The sequence below is a fragment of the Arctopsyche grandis genome, chromosome 12, assembly GCF_051622035.1.
Source record: "Arctopsyche grandis isolate Sample6627 chromosome 12, ASM5162203v2, whole genome shotgun sequence".
Taxonomy (NCBI): Eukaryota; Metazoa; Arthropoda; class Insecta; order Trichoptera; family Hydropsychidae; genus Arctopsyche; species Arctopsyche grandis.
The window spans coordinates 17171121-17182362 of NC_135366.1; the positions used below are offsets into that span (position 1 = coordinate 17171121).

At 39.1% G+C, this 11242-nt stretch overlaps 2 protein-coding genes and 2 long non-coding RNA genes across 4 annotated transcripts in view; 2 read left to right on the forward strand and 2 right to left on the reverse strand.

Moving 5' to 3' along the window:
* The window catches only part of LOC143920291 (uncharacterized), a 319990-nt gene that overhangs the window by 105694 nt on the left and 203054 nt on the right, over positions 1 to 11242 (forward strand). The window lies entirely within an intron of this gene.
* Positions 1 to 11242, reverse strand: part of LOC143920299 (uncharacterized) — a 319815-nt gene that overhangs the window by 105518 nt on the left and 203055 nt on the right. The gene's annotated exons all lie outside the window — the stretch shown is intronic.
* LOC143919574 (uncharacterized) lies at positions 192 to 1883 on the reverse strand. The gene is made up of 3 exons (XR_013261252.1): positions 1716 to 1883; positions 1176 to 1265; positions 192 to 793 (listed from the first exon to the last, which is right to left on the reverse strand). It is a non-coding gene; the product is annotated as an uncharacterized LOC143919574 (long non-coding RNA).
* cpa (F-actin-capping protein subunit alpha) lies at positions 7198 to 8151 on the forward strand. The gene has a single exon (XM_077442325.1). It carries the CDS (start codon positions 7198 to 7200, stop codon positions 8149 to 8151), a length of 954 nt encoding a protein of 317 aa, XP_077298451.1.

Below are 11242 nucleotides of genomic sequence, written 5' to 3' on the forward strand. Positions count from 1 at the left end.
AGTGCATTTTTAATGTCTATGATTGTTTTATATGTATATGTATACGGGTGTTGTCTGTAATTATGTGTTTGCTTTAATTGTCTTTTGTATCATATAATATTATGTATTTACTCTGATTTTTCGAATATGATTTTTTTATACTCCAATAATTTTATATGATTTATATCCTTATAATTGGAAAAATAATAAATAAATACGCCTATTATCTGTTTTTTTTTATTATTTATTATCAACAGTTTATTATTATTCACAGTATTATTCACCCAGTGGGAGCGTCCAGGGATCCAGGTCAGGAAAGTCAATAGAAACTAGTACCATTAGTGAATACTTTTAGTGCCCTTAATGCTGCTTACATTCACTCCAAACTGATAGAAATAAACTAACTTGTGTTGAATTCTTCTGTTGTAATATATTGTGGATTACTATAATGAGCACTACTGAGACGAATCATTACAATTATCAAACTACACTGAACCATTCTGTTCATCTATGAAAACTTGCTGTAACTTTGCTCGTACTATTAATTTACTATGTTCAGGGACATCTTTCAAAAATGATAAAAGGCTCATCAGAAACATGAAATCAAAATCATTTTCCTCTTCAATCCGCAATAGTTTTATATCAATTTTATTTGACTTTCCTCTTTGTATCTTCTTTTTCATTATGCATATAAATTTTTTCGTCGAAGTTAGGTTGCTGCCTATAAGATTTCTTCGAAACATGGTACCTTTAAAAAACAGTAAAGAATTAGCTGTTTTTTTAGTACTTTTTTTTAGTTCTCTTCCAAAAGTGTCTGAAAAATAGTAAAATTCATCTGATTATTGTAAACATTTAGCAACTGGTTAATCTTTCAAAATACTTGGATATTCATTAAGAATTTCAGATAATATTAATAGCCAATGATTTTTGGACAAAATGAAGGTTTTTTAACTGTCCTGGTAGTGTTGATTTCAATTACGTTGACACACTCATGCATTGTGTTCCATAACAAATTATTTTTTCTCAATTTTATTGTAAGCTGTTGTGGGTGCGAATTATTATAGATACATGCAGGAGCATGCGGTAGAAAAAGTGATGGTGGAAAATGGTACTCTTAATGTAAGCTCATAAAAATTATAAACAGGCACCAACATAACTTTGCCTCATGCCTTACTATGTGACGAAGCCATACATACCTAATGCGCCTTTATTATCAAAGAAATTTGAGTCCTAAAGAAGAATCTTCAAGGAATGCAAGACAAGTTGTTGAATGTGCCTTTGTTTATCTGTAGAGATTATTACTAAAATCAATCGAAGTAAATTCAGTGTCTGAATAAATTCAAAAAAAGAGTCAGTAAATTCTCGTTGAACATATGTTGGGTCTGAATTTCAGACCAAACATATGTTCAACGAGAAAATGCATACATATGTTCACTTCATCGCCTAATTCATCATCTATAAAGAGGGCATTCATCAGCTGGCTGCGGAATCGTGACCAGGTAATACATAGGAATAGATTTATGATTGCTGGGAAGAATCGAAGCGCAAAGAACTCCTAACATATGGGTTACGTTAAGGCTTATTTTTGTCGAAGAAAAACCCTAAATATGTTCTAGACTTTGTCAAAATTAAAAAGCTCAGGCAAAAAATACATAGGTAAGCGAAATTTCAGATCGATTTGATGATTGAAACATATGGATGCCAAACTAAATAAAAGCTTTTAAAAATTAACTTACTAATTTGATTTCTTCAGAGATTGGGGATTGTAGATAATGGGGATTATTTTGATTCCACAAACTTCTGTTGCTACGTATTGAATTAATGAACTGAACTGTTTATTACGACTCTAAGTGGAGTAGCAGTAATCCAACATGACTGAGTTGGTCCCAGCTCGCAGGATGGTAACCGAAACTCGACCATGTCGTAGAGCCGCTACAAATTGTTTAATATCCATGACACATCTGACCGTGTGAAAGCACAAAGTTTTCGAATGAAATCGGATCGTGACAGCCGTCATATTTACACGCACGATAATAACAGATCCCATAGCACATATACATACTTCGAGGATAGGACATTTTCGTGCGCATTCGTATGCATTTGGATTACTCAGTACTCACTTTTGTTCGGAACAATTGGACAATTTGATACGCCTGAATGCCCAACGAGAGGTCCGGAGTTCGAGCTCTGGTTTGAACTTCGATTGAAAATAATGTACGGGAGGCATATACAATTTTGAAACTTGGAATCGGGGTATCACTGTACTTGGTATCTTGGTATCACCAACCTCACTGTTGATGATACAACACTGAATGCATTTCATATAAATAAAATGGAAGCTTTCTGATCATTATTTTACAAATGTATATATGGGTTAGGTGATTATTCCTCACAATGCGATCTCGCACACGTCACTAAAACCTCGATTACAGATAGGGCTGCCACTCCTACGCTTTTGACCCGGAGTTTTCGGGTTTCGGCTAGTCGTATCCGAGCTCCGGGTTTGAGTGATATTTCTCCGGGTGTGTAGTAAATCCCCCACAGAGTTATAAAAATTAATAAAACTGTTTATTTTATAGGTACAGGTGATAGGTTTCGACCATTTCCCGGCCTATGGAAACTCGGTTGAGTTTTGAAGAATATCTTTAATGTATAGTTAACTAGTGGTTTTACCCGGCTTCACTCGGTATTTTTAATTTAAACCGCTTAAACATAACTAATCTAATAGTAAATATTTTGTTAAATTTATTTGAATAGTTTTATTTAATATAAATATTTATAGAACAGGTGGTCGAGTGAAAGGTTTCGACCGTTTCCCGGCCTATGGAAATTCAGTTGAGTTTGAAAGAGGATCGTTTATTTGCGTTCAATTAGTACAATGGTTATTGTATGTACGAAAAGGTTTCTTCGGAGAAGTGATCTGTATGAACTCCAGAGGCTCAGTCTGCCGGTGGAGGTTGCTGCGTTGCTTATAAACGTTTTGGGTTGAAGTGTGTCGTGTGCACATCTTTTGTTTTTGGTACTCGCGCTACCCTAGTTATGCTGCGAGCGTGGTTTTATGGGATCATACGCCTGGACGTAGTTCGTGGTTTTTATGGGTTCAGTGTGCTCTTCCTTTGTTTCCCAGATACATGTATAGAAACACGTGTCGACCTTTTGACGAGGCGAGCGTGTGCCATGCGTTAATGACTTTCCTGGATATGTGTCGCAGTGACCTGATGAGATCATTTCAGTTGTACTATATGCCTACAAGCTCAAGAAGGCGATAAAAAAGCACGGAGGCGTTTTGATGTGCATCCCATGTTAAAAAATAGAAAAACCGAAGGAGAGTTTTGAACACTGTATAAGGAGCTTGTGGATGATGGACAAAATTTTTTAAATATTTCCGTAAAAAATTTAATTTTTTTTTAAATATTTGCGCCAAAACCAGGTCGAAAGATTGAACAGCTGTCAACTGTCACTATCGATAATTGGTCCAAAACAGCAAAGCGGCAGACTCATGGCACGTAATTCGCGTGTATATTTCCACTATGGCCAAAAAAACGGATACGATACGTTGACGGATGTTGCTGTAAGGTATGAACAGGAAATATCGGGTACTGCTGTAAGCCTGCCGTGGCGTAAACGTGACGGTTGGTATGAATATACCCATACAAATTGTACCAAAGAATACTTTTCGTACGGCCGGATACCTGCTGAAGTCGGTACGTGTTGACTAAGTATGAACAGACCTCGATTCGGAGGTGACGCGGGTACGCGACAGAAAGGATAGTAGGTAGGGTTTAGATGCTTCCGTCTCAGGCGTCCTTTTCCGTGCTCCTAATCAGTCACAGTGCGATGATCCTCGATTCTGGCAAAGTTTGAAGTCTGTTATTTTAAATTGTGCTATTTCGGCTTGGCAACTTAGATGGGATTGTTCCTCTAAAGGTAGACAAACCTATTTGTTTTTTCCGAGGGTCACTTCGCGCCTTGAGCGTGGTTGGCTGTCGCATAGTTTTTGGACCAGTCAATTTTTAACTGGTCATGGCCACTTTAACGGCAAGCTCGCATCTATGGGCTTGGTATCTGAATCCTTTTGTCCGTTTTCTTTTCCGGAGCAGGATGCAGATCATATTCTGTGGTCCTGTCCTGGGATGGAGGCTGAGAGGAGGGTTCTGCTGGACAGCGTCAGGGGTTCTCTCATTGGCCCCCTTCATCATGGGGATCTAATAATGAGTAAAGCATCGTTTAGATCTTTCGAAAAGTTCGCGGAATGCTTTGGGAAGCTGTGTTCCCCTGGATGCTACCACTCCACTTAATTGCAAAAGCATTTATGTGTTGATTTATTATTATTATATTTTTTTTATATTATATTCTGTGAATGTGTGTGTGTGTGAGTGTGCATTTGCTTTTTAGGTGAGTGTATGTATTTGTGGTTTATGTGTGTGTGTGTGTGTGTATATATATGTGTGTGTGTATGTGCTTGCGTGCTTATGCACGCATAATCATGCGTACATGCATGTTTACTTGAGGTGTGCGTGCATTCGCACGGCACATCTCAGGTTTTGTTTCCTACCGAATGCGCGCTTTATGTGTTCATGCGTTGTTGTTAATTTTGTACTTGGTTATGTACAGTGTGGTTTTTTTTATTAGAACAGTGATGTGCGGTTGTTCTCTGACGAAAGGGTCTCTTGGACTGTATTCGTCGGGGGGGGGGGGGGTGGCCTCATGTTGAGGGCTTTAAGGGTCAAATTCCGTGACCTTTAAAGCGGGCTTAGTATGGGTGTATTATAAATTATTTTAAGGGATTTATTTTGTATTACTTGGAGCTTGGAAAGGTTAGTATTCGAGGCGTTATTCCATACAGGTGAAACATAGGTTAATAATGGTAATATGATCGCGCGATATAATTTTATTTTATTTAGCGTTGATAAAGAACTATGGCGATTAAATATTGGATATATTGAGGATATACCCCGCATCGCATAGCATTTCGCTGCCTCAATGTGAGGTGCCCATCTCATTTTTTTATCAAACGTTACTCCTAAATATTTTATTACTGACTGCCATTTCAGACTTTCTCCAGAGGGGATTTTCAGATCTGAACTTGGCTTATGTTTTCTAACACTAAAGGATATGGCGTCTGTTTTGGTTTGATTAATTTGAATTTTCCACTTAGCGAAGTGTTCATGCCACTTAGTGAAGTGTAAAGCCATGTGAAATGCAAAGGAGGTATGTAACAATAGGGAACGATCGATTCGGAGGTGACGCGAGTACGCGACAGAAGGAATAGTAGGTAGGGTCGGTAATTGGACTATTCGTCACATTGGGGTGGTCACAAAGACAATTTTTGCCATGAAAATCGCGAATACACAATATTTGGCACTCAAGTTCTCGTTACTATGTTAGTTATCGTTAGTACGGTGGACTTTTCGGCTGCCAGATGTTCCGTTATAGAGATTTTAGTGACTTTGTGACGAGTAATTTGTGACCAGTAATCACCGAACCGTATGAACAGACCTTTAATAGTAGTGAATATGTGCGACATGAGCGTTGATTAGCAACCTTTGCATATTTACAGTAATGGTAGAAAATTATTTTTTCTTGTGCAATCATTGAGTTGTACATTTTACATGCATATATGTAGGTAGGCAAGTACATATGTTCATATGCGTGTGTAAAACGACTGGTGAACGTTTTGAAGCGCACCGTGATCATAATTGTTCAGTGTTACAGGCCTTTGTGAATTAATTAATTACAGAGCTGCACAAGAATAAATTGATGATTTCACAAATGAACCTTTGGAGCGTGAATTTAAACAAAATAGAAGCTGACAACGCGAGCGACGAAGGTGAAGTTCACCATACTCACTCGAAACCACACCGTAACCCAGATTGCATCGATTTAAACCACTTGCGATGCAATTTCTTACAACGGTACTATCCCAGTCAAACTGAACGAGATCTGACGAACTGGATTTCAACATTTTTTTTCTCTTTCTAGCAATCGAAAAATACTTATTAAATAGCGAACAAAGGATTCCAATAAAAAATTACATGAAAGCATCCAATCGTTTTTTGACCAGATATATGTATTAATATTAGTAAAATTGAAAAAATTCCACTATTACGGCTGAAAGATTTAAGGTTGAAACTCTAACATCATTCGAAAACTATTGTATTTTTCCAACAATAATAGGTTTTATTCCAGATGATACAGAGAATGGTACAATCCTTATCGTCCACATAAATAAATATACCAAAAGATTATAGGTCTGTTCATACCTATCCAGCAGGTGTCCTGCAAGTGCGGATAGTATTCTTTGGTACAATATATGGACGTATTCATACTCCATTCGCGCATGCGCTTTTACGCATTCATGCGCGTGCATATTTTTATTTATTTTATTTTTATTTTTACATATATACCAGGAAGGCCTTACAGGTAAATCCCAATGCGCCTTCCTGGTCAATTACAAATACAAATACAGCATTTTTATTATAAGTCGTTGAATTGCGAGACACTGAAAAAACTCGCAAATTAACGAGACATCTATGAATTGTACATAAATTTTTATTGTACATCAATCAAATTTTTCAAATAGTGGTGACATAGTAGGTAGGAAGGATTTTTAGCCAATTTTTTTTCCGGGAACCGTTTCAACAATGAAATCAGAGAAAATTGGCAAACTCTGATAGGAAACGATCAACCCGGAGTCACAAATCCAGGTCTGACCAACAGCATACTCTGAAAAATTCATTTTCATTCAGGGATAGAAACCCGGCACCTTCTTGACGGTAAGCAGAAGCTTAACGTCCGAGCTATGCTGCTGGCTATATAGAATGTACTAAAGAATACGTCCGTACTTGCAGGATACTTGCAGGATACTCGGGTCGTGCTGGATTGCATCGATTTAAACCACTTGCGATGCAATTTCTTACAACGGTACTATCCCACTCAAACTGAACGAGATCTGACGAACTGGATTTCAACATTTTTTTTTTTCACTTTCTAGCAATCGAAAAATACTTATATCGGTAGGGTCATGGAGGTAGAAGAGTGACGACGGGTAGAGTTGGCAGGCGTGCGAGAGTGCAGTGTGCATATGTAGCGGAGAGACGGTTGGTGGCGCCGGTCGTCTGTTGGCAGAGCGGGCGGGCGCGGCTCACCGTGACCGAGCGGACGACAGCACGACAGCACAGGAATACACAGGGAGACAGGAGTATAATAGAAGTGGAGATGGCGGCCGGCGAGGAAGAGGCCGCGCTGGCGGACAAAGTGCGCATCGTGTCCGACTTCATCCTGCACTCGCCGCCGGGCGAATTCAACGAGGTGTTCAACGACGTGCGCGTGCTGCTGGCCAACGACGGGCTGCTGCGCGAGGGGGCGGCGGCGGCGTGCGCGCGCTACAATCGCGACCAGCTGACGCCCGCCCGCCTGCCCGGCGCCCCCGCAGCCGCGCTCGTCACCGACCACAACGAGCTGCCGCACGGCCGCTTCTACTGCCCGCGCGCGCGCCTCGCCTTCCGCTACGACCACCTGCGCCGCGAGGCCACCGACGTCGAACCCTGGGCGCCCGAGCCGGGGGGCGCCGAGGCGGCCGCCGAGGGCGCGCGCGCCGCCCTCGACCAGGAACTCGCCTCCTACTCGGCCGACCACTACCGACACGGCGCCTCCGCCGTCTTCGGCCTGCGCCCCTCTTCCGCCACCACCACCACCACCACCACCACCTCTGAACCTGCCTCTGTCCACAACACCACCACCAGCCTAGCGCTCGTCGCCTGCATCGAGGACCACCACTTCCAGCCGAAGAACTACTGGAACGGACGGTGGCGGTCGGTGTGGTCGGCGGCGCTGGAGCCGGGCGGGGGCGAACTGCGCGGCGTGCTCAAAGTGCAGGTGCACTACTACGAGGACGGCAACGTGCAGCTGGTGAGCAGCAAGGAGGTGGTGGTGCCGCTGGCGGGCGCGCACTTCGGCACGGCGGGCGGCGAGGCGGCGCAGGCCCGAGACCTGGTGCGTCTCATCGCGGCCGCCGAGTCCGCCTACCAGGAGGCCATCTCCGACAACTACAAGACCATGAGCGACACCACCTTCAAGGCGCTGCGTCGCCAGCTGCCCGTCACGCGCACCAAGATCGACTGGACGCGCATCGTCTCCTACAGCATCGGCAAGGAGCTCAAGAGCCAATGATGGCCGCCACCCTCGTGTGTTCACCCCGCGTTAGGACGCCACCGATCGCTAATTATACGGATGTTATTTCTGAACGCAGACCTGCCGGACGCTCGCGCCGACACCCCATCCGGTGTCCGCGTCCACGTCCGGCTACTCTGCCCAGCGCGTTGTACATGTAAATAATCATTATATATACACACACACATACACACACGCATATATATATATATATATATATATATATATATATATATATATATATATATATATATATATATATATATATATATATATATATATATATATATATATATATATATATATATATATATATATATTTACGTTCTGTTCGTTCTCGACTACCCCAGTAGTGTCGCATCGGACGAGGCTTCTAATTCTACCGTTCCCATTCTAAATGTAATATATACCTCTCGGCGACGGTGACGGGACAATCAGAACGTTGTTGTCGTCTCCGTGTATTAAGTAGACGTCCCGGTACTAGTTTCTTTTCTTTTGCATATACGGTTTTAAATTACATATACAATTTTCATACATTGCGTAGAATGTCTACTATATATATATATATATATATGTATGTATATGAGCCTTTTTGAACACCGAATCAACCGATTCCAAAATATAAATTGTCGATAAAATGTGAATTATATAGAAAGTACCAAAATTAAAGAAACTGGAAATGTTAAATTTGGCAACGGAACAGCTCATAAATCACCGTTGATTACTATCTATTTAATCGCACGTAAACTCATAACTAATAACGTGACTAATTTGAAAACGTTTTTTTTTTTTTTTTTTTTATGCCACCGATATAATTTCATTTTTATCTAGAATTTCCTTTTAACACCCAATTTATTGAATCGATCTTATCATTGATTCTGCTGAAAGTATCGATAATGTTGTTGTAAGTAAATTTTGAATTATTTTCGAAATATATCACTTCATCGTTTAAAAAAGTTGCATTAATTCGCAATCGTAGAGATATATGTGTACTATATGATAATTCCAACATTTCAAAATTAGTATTCTATAATAGATTCAAGTATATGATTTAGTTTATCGAGGGGAAGGTTTGTGTGGATTTTTAATTATATTGGTATCCAATATTTGGAAACCCCCCGATTGCCGAAAATGTACAATTGAAGTATATATGTTTATATTGTTAGATCGCCACATATTTTAAATTTCAAATATATTTTACAATGTAGCGAAGATGCATTCGACGTGCTAGTAATGATTCGGTGGATTTGAACGATGCGTATGTGTAAAATTGTCAAGTACGAGAGCTCCATCTTGTCTCGGAGTGACGGAAATAATGTAGAGTGTGTCAATTATAAGTGCATGTCACAGTCAAAAAGAGATGCGTTAAACGAATGTGCCAATAGATATGATGAATTGGGTCGAAAGCGTGTGCGCGTATATTCTGCTTAAATGTTAATGAATACATATATATATAATATATATATTTATGTAGAGTTATTTGTGTCTGGGTAAGACACTACTGGGTCGTTTCTTTACAGGATCTTGTGGGTCATTAAAGGTTTATTAAAAATGTAGGGTCACAATATTACAAAATTCATGTTAGCCAAGCGAAACGAGAGTACTCTCCCGATAGGCCGGGGCCCACACATAGATTATACATGTAACTGTGTAAATAGAAATGCTTGTTTTGGTTCATTCAAATGTTTATAAAGTGATGATATCTTATTATGTTTTTTTTTTTTTTTTAATATTACTTGTCATCGGAAAGCGAGCTGCCGCAGATGGAGACTTTCAAGCTTTAACGTTTCTCCCGCTCTCTTAAATTTGCAAATTGTATTTAAAATTCGCATCTGCTTGTTACTTTTTTTTATGTATATATATATATATATTTAAATAGGGCACCGCAGATGTGAAAATGGAGACTATTATTAAATTTACATACACTTTTGTGTAAATTGATTGAAATTTTTTTTTATTTACATTGTTGCAAAGTATGTCTTGAAGTATTACATCAATATATTAGAATTGTAATTTCTTTTTACTTTAAATCGATATGTCTATTATATACATATATATATATATTTTTTGATCATATCTTTGTTTTTTGTTTTTTTTTTTATTATTATTTATTCTTTTACATTATTGAGGCGAACAGTCGCGCATTAACAATTGGACTCTTTAACAGAATGTAATGTTTGTTAATAATTACTAATTACTCGTTTTATTTATTCAAATCGATTGTTAAAACAGCGAGCAAGCCTTTCGCGCTTTAAGCCCGAACGTGGCTTAACTTACTAAAATATTTACACTAAAAAAATATTTAAAAAAACTTGTAACTTTGCTCAAATGAAAATGTTTGCGTGTAGGTTATAAAAAATATGCAAAAAGTTGGAAAATATCTGTTGAGACTTACATAATTACGCTTTTTAATTGTTGGGTGGCCTCTGCCGCCGCCACCTTCAAATGTAAATTCTGTATTCTGTTCTACTAATTTTGACATGGGGCCAGTGCAGACTATTGTTTCTGTTTGCATTGGCTATTGAGAGTATTCTATGTATGGGAAATTTCATTTTAATAAATTATATTAAAATGTTTTAATATGACTTTTATTTTATTTCGCACAAATACATTTTTTACACTCCTTTATGTACGCTGAAAGATAAGTAATCTGTGCACATATCAGTGCGGTTTCACTTTTGACAACGCCCTATGAGTCATGGCATGTACAGATAATGTATCGAGACCTGTTAGTCATTTGCCTCAAACACACAACAGTTATAATGTCAATCGTGACACACATGTACAGTATGAATGTTAACGTTTAATAAATTGTATACATATAACTGTAAAATGTCAATTGTGACACAGCCATATGTTCCCAGAAAATTGACACATCTGTAGTACTATTTAACTGACACTTTAATAAGGGTTATGTTTCCCTTAATAATATTAATGTGCAATCTTCATTCTTCAGCTCGGATTTGTCTTTTACTACACATGCACCTGAATTGAGTTATTTTACAGGTTTGAATTCAAGAACTTTTGAAATGTAGGTTTGGAGACGAATGTTGAGGATCCCTTGGACAGCAAAGCGAACCGACGTTTCAAT

Bases quoted from the DNA above. Each gene is read 5' to 3' on its own strand.
- cpa (XM_077442325.1), top strand. From the start codon at position 7,198: ATGGCGGCCGGCGAGGAAGAGGCCGCGCTGGCGGACAAAGTGCGCATC.